This window comes from Porites lutea, chromosome 7 (assembly GCF_958299795.1).
Source record: "Porites lutea chromosome 7, jaPorLute2.1, whole genome shotgun sequence".
Classification (NCBI taxonomy): Eukaryota; Metazoa; Cnidaria; class Anthozoa; order Scleractinia; family Poritidae; genus Porites; species Porites lutea.
Window position 1 is genome coordinate 33228275 of NC_133207.1, and position 17620 is coordinate 33245894.

At 39.2% G+C, this 17620-nt stretch overlaps 3 protein-coding genes across 3 annotated transcripts; 1 reads left to right on the forward strand and 2 right to left on the reverse strand.

The window, feature by feature from the left end:
* Positions 1 to 6150: 6150 nt before the first annotated feature.
* Positions 6151 to 17002, reverse strand: LOC140942888 (uncharacterized). Its single transcript, XM_073391903.1, has 7 exons — positions 16689 to 17002; positions 16480 to 16558; positions 15758 to 15833; positions 9229 to 9296; positions 8951 to 9085; positions 8238 to 8335; positions 6151 to 8038 (listed from the first exon to the last, which is right to left on the reverse strand). The coding sequence occupies exons 1-7, from the start codon at positions 16889 to 16891 to the stop codon at positions 6859 to 6861; spliced, it is 1839 nt and encodes a 612-aa protein (XP_073248004.1). The 5' UTR covers positions 16892 to 17002; the 3' UTR covers positions 6151 to 6858.
* Positions 10411 to 12103, forward strand: LOC140942890 (uncharacterized). Its single transcript, XM_073391905.1, has one exon. It carries the CDS (start codon positions 10799 to 10801, stop codon positions 12086 to 12088), a length of 1290 nt encoding a protein of 429 aa, XP_073248006.1. The 5' UTR covers positions 10411 to 10798; the 3' UTR covers positions 12089 to 12103.
* On the reverse strand, positions 12115 to 14224 carry LOC140942889 (uncharacterized). Its single transcript, XM_073391904.1, has one exon. The coding sequence runs from the start codon at positions 14131 to 14133 to the stop codon at positions 12364 to 12366; it is 1770 nt and encodes a 589-aa protein (XP_073248005.1). The 5' UTR covers positions 14134 to 14224; the 3' UTR covers positions 12115 to 12363.
* Positions 17003 to 17620: the final 618 nt, after the last annotated feature.

A 17620-nucleotide genomic window follows, 5' to 3' on the forward strand; every position in this document is an offset into this window, starting at 1 on the left:
CGACAAACGGGGGAAAAACTCCTGAAAGCCGAGAAAGCTTTCAAAGGTTGAAACCAGGAATATTACCGAAACACTGAGCAGGATATTATTGCCTTACCACCCGGGCCAAACGTAACATTATGGCCATTGACGGCCTCGCAACTTCTTGAAGTTGTCACTTCAAAAAACGATGCCTCGTTGACCCTCTGCACAGTAAACTTATACTGCAAATAGGCTTTTGAAATTCTTATGTTAAAAGTCTAGAAAAAACAGTGGAAAATATTTTCGAATAAAATTCATTAGCTGCGTATCGAAAAGTGTCCAAAACCTGAACCTGACATCTTCGCAAAAAGTGATACTTGTAATGAATGTGAGAAGCATTTTAAAAGCTTAAATTAAACTTAGAAGTTGTAGTCACGATCGTGTTTTGCGATAACTTTATGAATGAACAAACTCAAAACAATAGACAGAGAAGCCGTTTCTTGAAAATTTTTATTCAAAGTCCAAAAAGTTAATCCTCTAAAACAATTCGGAAAACACTATCTGGATCGTGGATCCGTTCACGCAAGTGAAATCGGCTAAGCACATGGCAAAATTCAACACAAAATCCATCTCAAATCAGGGCACATTTTGTAAGTTTTCTTTAGCGCCGAAGAGAAAAATTTATAAAACGTCTATGAAACATTTAAAAATGAATAAATTCCCTTTCAAAAACGTAATTGTCTTGGCCACAGAGTGCAAAATGTACCTGAAAATTCTGCAAAAACTTCGCTCACTTGGTTGCATTTCAAAACAGACCATGGGCTCCGCGGTGAAGAAAACAAGGTTGAATTCCTCGAAGGACGATTTCTTGATGAAAAGCTTCCCTTCCTCCACAAAAAGAAAGCTGAGCAGTCTTTTGAACTTTCTCTTTCCATTTTTTTGTCTTTTAACTGTGTATTTTTAACCTTGAAATGCAGAACTCTTGTCTTAAAACATCTGCATGGTGATCGCGCAGCAGCCATTTTGTTGAAAATGGATATCCGTCACTAAGGTTTCCAAATATGGTCAAAATGAATATCCACGAGCATTGAACGCGAGTTACACGTTTCAACCCCTTATGAGTTTCTGGTGGAACTCAGTGAGATCATAGATTCCATTCAGCACTATTTATACGAAAAAAGCGCAAGTCTGGCTTAAAATCGAATCGTACATCATCTGTCCGATTTTCTCCTTATAAGGTAACTGATCTACAACGATGGTGATTCGCCTCTTTAGCTGCGCGGTCAGGAACTGAAAACTAGCTCTTCACGTAGTCAAAGGTCAACTGATTCATACTGAAGTCTCGCCAGACAGGAACAGAACAGAAACGAGATGGACCACCTATGTGAAAAAGAATCACAACTCTCGATGATAATAAACCAACATATGTAGCAAAATTAAGGTTAGCAGGTAATGATGAGATAAAGTTCAAAACTGTGCTACAGGACCAAAGAAATGAATCCGGCAGAGCATGCGCAAGCGCAATGTTCTGCTGGCCAGTCAGTTGCGGTGAAATTTTTTTTAAGGCATTTATCAACTGCTTTGATGACGGCCAACCTTTGAGCAAGAGAAAAGAAGTAAAGTGCTTCACTGATATGCACACTTCGATACATTGAAAAGGATCTATTTTCATTTGTCCTCCAGTGCCCTTGCTGTTTTCACAGGCAGTTCTTTATGAACCGAGCAAGAATATGAAAAGTGAAACAAGCAGACGTTTTGCCAAAAATCAGTCTCGATGAGGTTTTAAACCAAGTAATTAAACGACAAACGTTTTCAGAAGAAAACGTATTGGACTCAAGTCATAAGAAAAAAGGATCTCGGAAAATTTTTGGGCACATTTGAGTTTTTGATGGATTTTGGCCTCAGTATACTCAGAGAAGATACGTAATGTCTAAAGAATGTTAAATTTATCAAACCCCGCAACTTGTAAAACCAAGCTAAACTTGAATGCTATACACCATAAAACTAACTCGAGCAAACCGAAGAATGCAAGGCTGGTTTGTAACACAACTATAACGCATACTTAAAAGAGAAAACTGTATACTATGTTTACTATGACTGTATACTGTTTACTATGGCTTAAAAGTTTGAAAACGATTTTATTAAGCTTTGTCCCGTCTCAAATTACTCACAAGAAGTTGAACAACTTCTAATATGAATTTCTTGTTTTGTGCCAAAGTTTTTCCTTCCTAGAATTTTCAGTGTCCGTTTAAGCGAAACACTGTACGGAAATATCAGCGCTTAGTTTGCCCGTAACAAAAAAGTAGAAACCGAAATTTTGTTTCAAGTTTTAATTAGCGGCGTAATAGCGCTGTTCCTGTGAAAAGGAAAAACCGCAACCAAGTTCACTGACAGCTGCATTAAGGAACCGCTGAAGGCCGAGGGTGATTAACGGTGAGCTGATTCCGTTTGTTTAATTAGTGCCAGTCAATCGAACAACCACCTCCGGGGCTTTTTCCCTTTACTTAATCACACTTGGGAACGCAAACTCTCTCGACGAGTATTGTGCAGGCGTTTACTGCAGAGATGGTAAACTATGCCACTCAGCAAGGACCGACAACGTCAGAAGTGTCTCAAATGGTTTTCTCTAGGCTTCAGAAGCCTGCTCGGCTAATTTGGAGCTTCCCTAAAAGCTATATTTGTCTGTTCGGATGTCTTAGGGAAACTTAAGTAGTTGCGAAAGATTTATTAATAAGCTTTTTTTGCCTCAACCGAAAAGGAAGTTCGAGGACACGGAGCCATCATTAGAAAATTCTAGGGGAGGTATGTCTTGACTCGCGACATTTTCAGGAGATCTTTTTAAGAAATGATCGCAATATCTTGGTACTAAAATGTGAAAAGCACAGCCCCCGAATATATAGCGGAAAAACTCTGAATATCCCAGACGAATGGAATGTTATCCACAAGGGGACTGTAAGCCTTTCTTGAGCTGTAGAAATTTCTAGGTAATATTTGTTTATACGTCGAACAGTTTATTTTACAGAAAAAAAGTCATTGGGTACCCCTGGTTTTCCTTTGGTCTAATTATTTTGCAGTCCAGGCTTCAATTCGCTTCTGTATGCATTTTAGATTTCACACATAATAAAACGGCAAATGTGTGTTTCGCAACGAAGAAAGAAAATCCTTCCGTCTCAGCTGACATCCGCGGATATTTCACAGAATACCAACACAATAGGTTCTAAGGTTTTATTAATTCCTTCACCTGTCAAGTTTGGCTTAAATTGTATTCTTGGAAATTATAACAGTATAAAATTTTCTCATCGGCTAGCCGTTTTCATGTACATTTGAGTATAAATTTAGAAAAAGGTGACTGGGCCTCATGAGTTCGGAATGACAAACGCTTTACTGGAGATTCAGGACTGATTTTTTTTGTTCATTTTACACTGAATACAGCAAACAGCTGACTATAGAAAAACTTCTTTTGTTAGTGTTCTACAGAGCTTGAATAAAAGAGTTTTGATCTGCGTTAAAAAACTCAATGAGAAAAATCAAATTGCAAAAATGTCTGAAACTAAGACTAGCAAAAATCAATGAAACACTCGTTTAAAACCGTGTATCCATGGACCCATTGTTACCTAAACGAGTGCATCCATTTTGGACGGTTTGGTAGTCCGCCGGAACATCTTTTTGATGATTCTTTTCATCCTGTACTGCAGGTCCTTTATCTTCGCACTGTTGTTGATCATCGATGTTCCGCTTAGAGATAGAAAATGTCCCAATTTCTTCGGTATACTCAGGGATATCAATGATGAATCCTTCCGTGTCGACTTTCCATTTTTCACGGCTGTGCGACCGTTCGGCACTCCTACTTACTTCATCTTCGCTAGTGGTATTCGTCTTTGGATTTTCGTCCTCTTCTTCATCATAATTTTTCTTCGCACACGTCATTATCAGTTTACAACAGCAGATTACTGTCAAAGTCATGATGAAAACGAGGACAAATGTAATTGCCAGCAAGAAGAACGATGTTCTGTACGCCATCGTATGAGTCGCTTATGAGGGCCGAGTTGAAGTTTAAGCGCGGGGAACGATGTTCTTCGAAGACTACTAAAGCCGCTTCCTTAGTTTTCACTTCCCGTGACGTCAGGAAAATCTGCTTGCCTTTAAACTAAGTTAAGTTTTGTTTTTTAGTAGTCAAATGAAACACAAAGCTAAAGAATAGACCTAGAAACGTCTTCCTGGCTGTTGTGTGAACTTTTCTGTGACAGTTAACGAGTGATTAACAACCCACATGCTTTGTTTTCTCTTCCTTGTTCAGAAGAACTTTTTGCCGTTGTTTGAATACTTTACTTCCGCTTTAAAACATCCCTTCGGTGAATTGAGTTTTTTAAAATGACTACATTTCATCTTTTATTTCTCCCACAAAAAATACAGAGCTAAAGGCAATACAAAACACAAGAATTAGAAAGTGGCTATGTGGAATTAAACCCGATTGGAGAATACTGTGGCCACTTTCCAACAGTACTGTAGCTGCTGCTCTTAAGGTGTCTCCTCATTGGTCGCAGAAACAACACAACATCGTTTATTATTACGTCCATTGTTTTATGGTTAGGGCAACAAACCAATTGGCTTTTAGGGTTATGAGGGTTGCCCTTTTGAGCCAATCGGGATTAACGAAACGACTTTTGGTTCGCTCATGCGTACTTTCTCTTACTGGGCCGAATAGATATATTTTCCTTGATTCTGATCGGTTTATACTTTTCTACGTTGTGACTGGCCACAGAAATGTGGTGCGATTTAGGCCACTGTCCACACGAATCTGGACATTTTTGAAACCGCATATTATTTTACCCGGGTTCGTGTGGCGGCCGGCCTTACACCACTCAGGAGAACGGTTACTAAAAAGATACGGTTTCCGTGAGCTGATTCACTGGCTTCGTGTGGACGAAAGGCCGACTGGTGTAAAAATATACGCAGTTTCATAAACATCTGCATTCGTGTGGACGTGGCCTTTGTAAAACGAATCTGCTAGTTTAAAGCTTCCCTTAATAAATGTGACGTAAAATAAAAAAGGTAAAAAGCGAAGAAGGCATAGACTATAAAGTGAACCAATAACAAAACTCCATGAAAACTCACAACAGCCGTGGCATTGTTGATTAGATCTTCAAGTCAAATTTTATTTCTTAATTCTGTCACCGCAACTAAAAGGCTCCATACTTAGCGGGTAAACAGTTAATAAAAACAGTGCTTCACCCTTAGATCGAAACAGATATTCTCAACACTGTACTCTTCCATTTCATGTGGAACTTAAAGGGGCTATGTCGCGCTATTTGCTATCTTTTTAAAAAGCGAAAACTTATCTTCGCATCAATAGAATTCCAAAAATAATGGTCCAGTTTTGTTATTTGAGAATATATTGAACCATTGAAACTGTTCCCTGTCGTCTGTTGCAACGGATGGCAAGGATGGACATTGATTGAAAATTGAAAAGGTTGGGTCAACTTTTTCAAGTTTTAATGCAATGTCTGCAAAACTCACCAAAAAAATTATTATGGTTGGCGCTCTCTGATGAAATGTGTTTAATATCTAGTTCATCATATCTCCAACGAAGCATTTTGTGTAGAGTTAAAGTTAGAAAGTAATGGCTTCAACAGCAATATTCTCCTTGTGACATGGCCCCTTTAACAGATAATTTACAATCAAGGCATTTTATGTAACTAAATAATTCCTCCTCTTCTGTCTTTTGACATTTGATTTTTAACAGTAATACATGTATTTTAAAATTAGATGCAGTCAATCTTAGAGCTGTACATTAGTAGTAAATAGATCAATATTCTATTAAAGATAACCGAATTAATAAAAAATCTAGATCGCTGTTTAAATACCTTTCTCAACTTTCTCAATGACGGTGGCTTTATTTCCACTAAAGTAGACATTTCCTACAGAAAGTTGTACACCCGGGAGGGGGGGCGGTGGGGGGGGGGGGGGGGGGAACTAAAAAGGGTTTTATACGGGGAGGCTCCGTCCCGAGGTCCAACCCCTTGGCCTTTTACATACCATTTTTGACAGAAAGGCACCCCTTTCGTATACCTTCTATTGACAAATGGTACCTCTTTCACATACCTAGTTTAAAACTTTGCATCCCTTTTAACTGCTGTAATTGCCTAGTCTTAAAATATAAATAACTCACAAAACCAGAACGTTTTCTTCACTTCATCAAAGCCATAAAATGCATCTGTTAGTCGTTTTGAGCCTCCTTTATACTGACTGAAACGACAGATTTCCCTACCCTTTCATATACTTTAACAAGTGAAATTACCACCCTTCCATACACCTGAAACCTGAAAAAAGATACCCCTTTCGGGCGAAGCCTTCCCCTGTAGGTCATTATAGCGCGTACCCCCTAACTGATCGCCTGGAAAAGGCTAGCCTCACACACAGAAGTTATTTTATCTCGTGGTGCGTGTGAAGAAACCCTAAGAACGTCCGCGTGGGAGGCTAGGAAAGGCCATCCTAGCATAGGTTTTACGTCTCGTACACTAGGAAAGTCTATGAACAGATCACCACCTACCCCTCCCCTAAGTGTTTCCCTAAGCGAGAGGCTAGTGTTAAGTTTTGGTTAGGCGAGAGGTATGCGAGTAGTTTTGCAGTCCTACGACAGCTCTTTGTTGCTTGAAGTAACGAAAGAAGATAATTACCGAAGAACCACGCCCCTCTAAACGTCTTGCCTGAGACCAACAAATAACTCTTCCGATATCCCAATAAATTAATTTTCAATGTATTTTTAAATTACAATCCCAACAATATTTGACCTTGTGTGCTTTTAGACTATTCCTCTGGTTAGCAGAAGTCTCATAATTTAGTGGCTCTTATATTTGAGATGCACTGTAAAAGAATCAGTCCATGCTAGCAATCTTTTTACGAGGACTTGTCCTCCTTTTTAGAGAGGATTCTTTTTAATGATAGTCCGAACCTTGCCCTTGTCCTGTTGACCGATCGTTTGTTTCCAGCTTCATTGTGATCGCTGTCACTGAGTGTCCGACTTAGGCTCCGTTCAGCGGAGATAGGACCACTATCCACAGTGCTCAAGGTACTTCCTAAAGGAGCACGCTGGTGTAGGCACTCAGAAGAAGAAGTGGCACCATCTGGGACCCGGCTCTTTAGGGGCCCGTTGACAGTAAGCTCATCATGATCAAAGCAGTCATGGCTGTGGTCACATCTGTGCTCTTCCTCGGAATCAGAGCTTTTTTCCAGTGAAAACCTTTTTACTCTCCTGCGTCGCCGATTTGCTGCTCTCGTGTGAACACACTCAGTAGAGCTACTGGATAATTCGCCATTTTCTGGCACGTTCCTCCAAGAGAACCTTGATCTGAGTGCGCCAGGCCTCGCCATAGGCTTGCCACGTTCTCCAGCTGCTCTCGCCGCGGGGAACACATCATCTACGGTTTCATCACGCCCGTCAGCGTAGGGTCGTCTTCTACTTTTCCATGCTCTGCCTCCGCGGAAGTTCAAGATGTAATATGGATCCCTCTCTATTCTTGAGTCTGGGGACGCGGGAAGATCCTGGAGACCCAGGGGCTCCCTACCAAGCTCACCACCGCCGCCAACAACGCCATCGGGACACGAACAACCCCGGCACCCACCCAGATCATCGTTACTATGGTAATGCGGACCGTGTTTATGCAATGGACGGGATGAGTGGTATGCAGCCGATGATGTAGCACCTTGAAGAGAAATGTCCCACCTGCAGGACGGAAAGGAGGCACACCGAGTCATTCTTCCATTCGACTGGCTTAGCACCTGATCACGTGATGTACCCAGTCTACTGGGTGACAACCTACCAGAGCTGGGCTGCCTCGTATTGGTGTTAAGAGTTTCGGTTCTAGGACTACCTTGCCCCCTGCGTCGAACCGTGAGAACTCGCTGTTGTTCTTCAGTGACCGTGTCTAGGTCAGCGGACTGCACATGATCTTCATCCTCGAAGGAAGGTTCTGGCGAGAATGCACTGTACGCGAAGAAGAACACAGAACTGATGATCAAGAAGTTGATTAAGATCGCCACCAAAGCTGAAGTAACTGGCCAGTTCTTCATGATGTACCTGAATGAAAGAAAACAAGCATGGCTGTTGTATGCTATTGTCTACGAATTTTTCAAAATTAAGATTTTTAGTCATGAAAGTTTCAAACAAGAAGAAAAATACCATGCCATTGATGTGAATTATCCATAAACAACCCTGAGGAGAATGAAGAAAATGACATTTACAATTTACAGTCATATGAATTAACAAGTAAACGAACCTCAGTCCTGCGAAATGAGCTTCAATTCTCAAAGCAGCAGAGTAGATTTCGATTTGTTTGGTGAAGACAATGACATTAGCTCCAACAGCAGGGTGATACTACAAAACAAATAAAGAGAAAGTGCACAAGTACACAAGAACTATTATATAGCCTGCATAGCAGGGAAGATTAGTGGGCAAGTGCTTTTTCTTTTTTTTTTCGTTGCATGAAGGTGGATTGTTTCAGAGCTAGGCTCCAAGGGGTAGAGGCGAAAGGCAACATGGCCCTAAAAACTAGTGGCAATCCTTTCAGAAAGCACCAACAATCGACAGGACAATCCATTTTTCAAGTAGTTAGTGAAATCGACTTCTGTCCACTTTTGCATTTTGGCTGTTTCGGCAGCAAAATAACTCTCTTCCATTATTTCCAAACAGTTTCTGTTTTTTTTTTTTGGAAAGTTTTCTATGGTATTGTTCAAGAACAGTCCCCTGAGGAAGAAGGTTAATAATAAAAAATTAATTAATTAACTAATTCCAGATGCTATATCTGCAGTAAATTCCAATTTGAGCAACACAAAATTTATGCCAAACTGACAGTGACATTTGGACGTGCTTGGAAGGCCTCTCCAAAGACTTTCTGGCAGCCCAAACCCCGCAAGAGCAACATCTAAATAATTTTATGAGCCTATGCACGTTCAAAAAATAAAAATATAGATATATTTATATTGTACTAACAGAATCCTCAACATATTCCTCAAACAAGTTTATCTGCACAGTCTGCTTTTCCTCTGATAAACCCAGCACCATTGGTAATGAGTAGAAAATGGTTCCAAGAGACTGTCGCAGAGCTGATTGGTAGTGTAGCATACCCTAAAGGGAGGCAAAAAATCAAAAGCATACCGAACAATGAGGAAAAAAAAGGAAAAAACAACAACAACAATAACAACAACAAGATTAAGTCTTCCTTAAATACCAAGATCTCTTGGGAAATACCAAAGGAACCTCAGACTTACTGATCTTTCTGAACTTGCCAAAATCTTTCCGGAGTCAGATAAAAAGGTAACTTTTACCATGAACATTCCTATAAAATAAAACATCAAAATTTTATCAGTGCTCACAAATCACATCAGTCTACTCATCTACTTATTCAAACAAATACCTGTCCCCAACAGTAGCTTTCTCTGCCCTTCCCCAACTTTATGTGCTGCAGGCTAATTTTGTTTATAATCAGTTCTAAATGACAACCAATTCTAAGAAGTCCGTTCTTCCTTTTTTGATAGACCTCTAAATTTTGAGTACTTATAAGTACTATGAAATAAGAAAAGACAGGGAGGGGTGGTGTTCTAAATACCTATTGCAGTTTAATAATGTTGTGTTCCCTTTTGGCCATACATGACAGACTACATGTGCAACATTAGGATTGCAATTATACATGTGTCATAGCCACAGACATGATGTGCAGAAACAAATTGAGCAAACATCCTGTTATAGTGTATTTATGAATGCATTTTACAGTTGTGCTATTTAAATGGATCCGGCTGGTACAGTAGTTCCCCTCGCACTGTTACTAGATTCATGTTAGACATTGCAAAGAATATCAAATTGCTATAATAATAACAGTAATAATAATAACCTCTATTTGCCCACAGTATCTCATGGGAAAACTAGTATTAATAGTATTAAGGCCCGGTTCAGATGCTGAACAAGAACTGATTGCCAATTAAGGCCTACCCAAATTTATTCAGACCGACGGTGATTTAGATGCCAATCTTAATTCCAACTGAACTAAACTCAAAAGGAAAAAAAATGCTCATTTTGGTCAAACTACTTACAAAATATGTTATCATAATTTACCTTATACGTTAGCTTTGGTTCATGAAAAGTTCAGCATCCATCCCAGACTCCCGGCCAGGCTAGGCAGTAAGAATGGCTGAGCTGTCCCAAATTGAAACAGGCATTCCTAATTTTCATGTTCTCAATTCAATGTATTAGGTTTGGCTCATGAAAAGTTTGGCGTTTGAGCCATGCAAAATAAGTTAATATATTTTAAAAAATGAATGGAAAAGGATTGAATGCTCTACTTGTGTAAATATGCTTTCCATGAGAGTTATGCCTCTCACTAAAGTAAATTACACAACAGGTACATTCGACTATAGGATGAAAAATAGGGTATCTCCTTGCTGCCCCTCAATGAATGATTTTCCAGTAATCGGAGACGTCTGTTTTGAGCAAAGGATTGTGGGATCGCCAGGGGGCAAACATTGCAAGTCGCTATAAAGAAATGTATGGCGTAGAGTTGTTTCTTCGTTAAAAAAAGTGATTTTGGACAAGGAATGACCTATTTTAGCGGTAATTTTGGGAGGAGAGGAGGTGATCGATGTTTGAGCGTGGAAATTGTAAGTTATTATTGCCTTAATGTCATAAAATCTATCGATAAAGACTCTTTCTTGCGTAAGTTCGATTGTGAAATTTCCTGTATGAATTTACGTGAAATTTAGGTATGAATTTGAGGAGATTGATTCAATAAAGCCTATTCAGTTAACATAACGTGTGTTGATATTAACTACGAGTCAATTTGGAAGTATGCCCGGCGGGGATCACTGTGCTGTTTGGGGTTGTGACAACGATCGAAGGTACCCAGAAAAACTGAAAATTCTTCCTCATGTTGGTATGTTTAGATTCTACTCGCCAAAAAACAAGCAGGATGTTTTGTCATGGTCCAGGGCTATAAATCGCGATAAATTTAAGGTTACGATGAGTACAAAGGTCTGCTCCAACCATTTTGCACAAGGATATAGGAACCCCCAATGTCGCACACCTACTTTGTATATGAAAGGTTATGACTGTGAGGATAAACTTCAAAGACCCGCTCCTAAGATCAGAATCACGGAAGTATCAAACAAAAAGATCAGAAAAAGAAAACAAAGTGGAAATGGTCAGCTGAACGATGGTGTTCAATTTAAGAAAGTTGCTCTTGATGATGATATAGTTCATGAAAACATTGACCTTGGGCATGATACAGCTCCATTGTCACCAGGTAGTGTGGGTCCAGTTGCATGTTCGGTTGTTGATAAAAGAGATGTAGGGACACAAACAGAGTACAAAAGCCAAGAGGAAGAGAAGAGAGCATATTTCATCCACCAAGCAACGTGTCTTAAAAACTGTTATCGATATACAGGTTTAAGCCGACCTAAACTTGATTTGGTATTTGAATTTTTAGAACCAAAGGCCACTGAGATTCATTACTGGAGGGGTAGCAAGAGTACCAAAACATTAACTAAAAAAATAAAAACAAAAAAGAAAGCTACATGTGTCAATGATGAGGGTGTTTTGTCTAAAAGGGAACAGTTTATTCTTACCTTAGTGCGTACAAGAAAAGGTTTTGATGTGAAATTCCTGGCTGATTCATTTGGGATTTCACCAGGACAAGTTTCTAAAATTTACAACACTTGGATAACATTCCTATCCCAAGAACTGTCCTTTTTAGTTCCATGGCCCTCTAAATCGGAAGTGAAGAAATGTCTTCCAAAAAGGTTCAAAAGGTTTGAAAATGTCAGAATAATAATTGACTGTCTGGAACTGTTTATTCAAAAACCAAACATTCCTTCAAGCCAAAAGATTACTTGGAGTAGTTACAAGCACTGGAACACTGCAAAGTTATTGGTCGGTATAACACCAACTGGTGTTATATCATTTATTCCTCCTTTATGGACAGGGTCCATTAGTGATAAGGAAATTGTGAAACAAAGTGGACTTGTGAACTTGCTTGAGGAGGGGGATGCAGTCATGGCTGACAAGGGTTTCCTTATTCGGGATATTCTCGCATTTAAAAAAGTCAAGCTTGTTTCTCCAGCTTACTGTAGGGGACCATGACTAACAGCTAAGGGAACAACCCACACCCGTCGTGTTGCCTCACTGCGCACTCATGTTGAGAGAAACATTCTTAAGTTGAAGCAATTTAGAATCCTTTCAGGGGTTATTCCTCTTTTGTTGAAACCAGTGTTGGACAGAATTGTTTTTGTTTGTGCTGCCTTAACTAATTTATGTAAAAGGAGCATAAAGTAGACATGCATATAATGTATTCAGACCAATGATTATTGCTTTTATTGATTTTTGTGACTTGATCCTTAGTATACATTCCTATCTTGTTACTGTTTAAGGCTCTTAAATGCTTCCAGGAGAATGGAAGGAACTATTTGTTTACAATAAAACTTATTAACTTTTGTCACAACAGTTTTCCAGAAATCAGCATTGAAATTAACTTTTACTACATGTATACCCTTACTGGTGTAAGTCACAAATTCACAAGTGTTATAACCTGAAACTGCCATGTAAGTTTGAACTTGAAAATAGTGCAAGTGGTTATTATCAAGGGAGAAGTTCCCATCTTTATCTTTTACCCCACCGACACTAGGTAACAGAAAAGCATTTTTGGGGTCCAGGTCTTTTCCATTAAAAGGGCATTTAAATTCCACCACAGCAGGATTACAACATGAACATTTTCTAATGCCATCTAAGCTAGCACCTAGCCATGAGTATTCTGTACTTAAAAGAAGACCAGGCTCTTCAAGTTTAAAGGCACTATGCTGTTTCTCACAAACTTTAGAGTAGTAAAATTTTGCATTACTTTCTTCTTTTATGCCATACTCTATGGCATCAGGGTATCTTTGATTTTCCTTATATTCTTTTTGTGTGATGAAATTTTTTACAGTGAGGGATACATCAGTTAGAGGATTTTTTTCTATAGTATTTTGTCGAGTATAAAGTGCTTTAATAGTTTTTCCTGTCACTAAAAGATGCCTCATCTCATGCCATGTTTTCCTTTGGTGCTGACCCTGAGTGGCTTTGTTGATATTTTCTCTGTCACTGTTTGAAAAGGTCAGCACTTTAAGAAATTCTTCAGCAACATCAGAAAGGTTTGACTCTGAAGTATTGTCAACATTTGCCTCAATATACTTTTTAGCTTGGGACATGATAGACAGATGTGAAATATTATATTCAGATTGCTGACTGTCATCATTGTCATCAGAGGTTATTGGAGCTGGTAAGAAATCAAGAATCCCAGAAAAGGGATCAATTTTTCTTAGTTTTTGTGCAAATTCCAATTTTTCATTTAAAGTTATTTCATTCCTGTGTTTCATTGGCCTGGGATCAAAAGAGTCAATCCAAGAGTCATCTTGTGCTGTTACTTTTCTTTTGTTTCTCTTTCCATGACCATGTGATACTTTCATTTCTAAAAGAGGTACTGGTTTGTTCTTGGGTGTGGGTTTTGGGTTCCAATATGCAGACACAGAGGTGACAGACTTTCTTTGATTGGAAAGAAAATCATCAAGCTCAAACAATGTCGCACCCAAGTGTCTGCATCCTTGATCAGCTCCACCCTTACATCTGCAGAATGCAGAGTACACAGAACCATTTGAATCAAGCACAAACCATAGTCTATAATACTTTTCACCCTCTTGTGTTTTTTCTTTCTGTGTTGGTATAACCCCTGCCACAAACACAAAATAAGTACTGCCATCAAGATCTTGCACAGTCTTTACACCAAGGCTTTGAACATGGCCATTTAAACATAAATTATATTCTTCAAATGAACGCCAAGAGGACAGCATAGCTTTGTCGTAATCAGTTTTACTCATTATCAAGTGATTGAAAATGTCCATCAGTCCAAATGGAGGCAGCTGTGAGAAGTCATGAGACAAGGATGACATTTGAAAAGGATCTGGAATTTTAAGTCCTGCAGGTAAAGTAAGGCGTCTAATCAAGCATTCATCAATAGAACAATTTTCAAAATCAGGATCAATGGGAAGGTCCATACTAGCAATTGCTTTAGCCAGCTCAATAAGTTGGGGCTTGCGGTAATTGGAAACTTGAACACCCCTTGCTGAAATGAACTCTTTGATGGCTTTTATATCCATGTTGTCAAAGTTAGGAGTGGCATGGGGTTGTTTTGAAGAAGTGGAGACGGAGCTAGGTTGAGTTGTGGTAGTTTTAGTAGCTGGAGATGGATTTTTTGCCTTTGGAGCAGGGTCTTCTGATGATTCCATTGCAAAATTGGTTTTAGGAGTTGTTCCATTTGTAGGTGCTGGGAATGATTGTTTAACAAAGTTTTTCTGGGGTTGTGATGGCTGTGTGGCTTCAAAAGTTGCAGATGTTTGCTTTGCTGTGGTTGGCTGTTTATGATTGGCTTTAGTCGATGTTGGAGATCTTTGTTTGAAATAAGTAGCTTGTGATGGCTGTTTAGCAGAATCAATACTACTACAAGATGAAGATGATTTTTTGGCTGCAGTATCTGTACTTGATAAGTTTCCTTTTGTTTGTTTAGTGGGCTGAGTTTGGGGGGACTGCTTCATAGTGTTAGTTGTTGTTGAGGATACTTTGGTTGGAGGACATGTTTTTGAACTTTGTTTGACAGCTGAAGCATACGATTGTTCAATATTATCCAAATCTATTACCACTGAGGATGGTTTATTTTCAGGGGGGGGAGCATTACAACAATTTCCTTGAGGAAGAAGGAGATTGAAGTGGTTTGCTTGGGCATAATCATCATAATATTTCAGAGTAATGGGACATCCACAACCTTTCTTTGTTTCCATAGGAGAGGAAAAATTAGTGATCTTGAGAGGGTTAAAAGTGAACCACTTTTTTTCTTTAGTCGAAAATGTGCTAATAGTTCTCTTGAGCAGTGTTGCACAACTAAAGATGTCAACAGTTTCTGCCCAAGACCCAGCAAGTTTACTTTTCTTAACATGTTCCTCCACTGAATGTGATGCAAACAGCAATGGCTGAAATACCTGCGGATATTTCTGAATAAGGGAGTTACACAAGCTTCGAATTTCCCCGTGTTTTCTGTCACTTGTTTCATCCCTCCATAGGGCAATCGCTCGGTAGAAACAATTTCCATCCCCTCGTACAACAACTTCTGTCCTTTGTGGGTGTAGAATTCCATCGGCCATAGTAATGTTATATCACTTGTAACTAACACAGAAATGATCTCGGCACGCGTAATTATAACTGAAAAGGTTTTATTGAATCAATCTCCTCAAATTTATACCTAAATTTTTAACTATTTCGAGGCCATTACTTCACGTATATTAAGGAAATTTCACAATCAAACTTACGCAAGAAAGAGTCTTTATCGATAGATTTTATTACATTAAGCCGATAATAACTTACAATTTCCACGCTCAAACATCGATCACCTCCTCTCCTCCCAAAATTACCGCTAAAATAGGTCATTCCTTGTCCAAAATCACTTTTTTTAACGAAGAAACAACTCTACGCCATACATTTCTTTATAGCGACTTGCAATGTTTGCCCCCTGGCGATCCCACAATCCTTTGCTCAAAACAGACGTCTCCGATTACTGGAAAATCATTCATTGGGAGGCTATTCCACAGCATCACACCCCCATTAATAAGCTAGCTATCAGTAGTAGTAATTTTATATTGCATTTTAACCATAGCACAGCCATTTTGTGAAACTTTACTGTACAGATGATCAGTTTCAAAAGATAATAAAATATGTCTACAAGGTACTAACCTAGCCTCTCATTAACAGGAGAATGCGGCATTTCAAGATCAAGAAAGACTTGGTATCGCTGTCCCCTCATCAGTATCTTGAAATAATAAAATAAAACTTTTTTTTAAATTTTCAGATCATAACATTAGCAGGAGGCAACCGTGTAGATGGTGAGGACATAATTGCATTTGACATAAATTTAGGAAAATGCAGTTTACGATCTTGGGTATCCTGTGCCATCTTGAGTTTTTAAGCCTTGTGTCACACAACACTAAAATGGCTGACAAGAAAGCTGTCAAATAGATTCTACATTTACATTGTTTTTGTGAGTTCTGAGGGATTAATCTTCCCTTTCAATAACACACATATCCAGACATCAAGAATCAACCACATTCAACCACAGTCTAATGTCAAATGCAGTGAAATTTAAGACCACTAATCTGGTAAAATAAAACAGATAGTACAGCACTCTGAAATTAATACTTTTCTGTCACCCACCAGCATGTTTTGAGTGTACTAAATGTTCAGAGGGACATGTAACAAGTTATTTTAAAATATATTGATCCTTGAACCACCGATAAACTACATTTGGTACATGTCTTGGCATGTTATTGAACATTGCATGACCTCTGGACAAGTAGTAAAATGGAGTTTGCGCCCTGGGGTGATGTTGAACATGAACGAATTGCAATTTTCAATTTTTTGGGTTGAAACTTATGAAGCTAACAGAAAAAAATACTCACTCTTTCTCCGGTGCTCAAAGACAGATTAGCTTGCGGATAGGAACACAGTTCTTTTCCCCGAGTATTTTCGCAATCCGAACTACACAGGAACAAAAACTAAAATTAAAATAATATAAAAAAGAAAAATTCTGGACAGGATTGTACAAACGATCGCTATTAAACGAGGCCATTCAAGAATAATAAATGAAAAGAAAGGGAAATAAACTTACTTGAAGAGTAGGAACACTGGTCTTATGTGGCTCACTGTTGGCATATAAGCATAGTAAAAACTCACGTACATCAACACAGCGATCCAAACGATGACAAAGACAGTACAACATGAAAAGAAAAACCGAACCACAGTTACGCCAACGAGGCGACTAGCGGCCAGTGTCAAGTTCCGAACGAAACGTACGATCCTCCAGTTACTCATGATGAGCTAGGATTTAAAGAGAAGCCGGGTTAAGCATTCATTTTGCTCTCTTCCACTATGTTCACTCCCTCCCGCCATGTTTGTTTTGTTCATGTTTGCTACTGTTAGTACCCAGACTACCGCTCGTTTCACTAACAGTTCCAAATTTGCCGACAGGACTCCCGATAGTGGAAGGGGTGGGGGACCCGTGCGCATATTCCCCCAATTCAAGAAAAATTTGAAATCTAGAAGTACGGAAATGCAACTTCCGGCATTTTTGGCATCAAAAAGAACGTTGTTAGCAGCTAAACTGAGGGCCGCAGATATCTGGCTTTTACCATAACCCCTGCAGTTTACCCAATTCTCATCTCTCATCCCCACAATTTGTTCTATTTCAGGTCACGTGGCCATTGAGACGATTGGCGAAAAAGATCAGGCCCAATTTTAGCAGTTCTCTTGTTATTTACAAAACGAAAGCGAAAATAGAGCCTGATTTCAAGGTTCAGCTAGCAGGCAGCTGGCAAAAGTGCATCACATTACGTAATCTTTTTTCGGGGCATTCACTGTCATGTTATGTGTTCCCGTTTGAAGACCAATGCCCCCAGTCCCGTGGGGCATTGGTCATCAAGCAAAGGTCTGTCCGGGGCAGGGAATTTGTCATATTATATATTTTTTTACCTCAGTTAAAGAAAGGAAGCATCTGCTAATTTGTCGTCAACTTCTTTCCTCCTAAATAGCTTGCTCACAAAA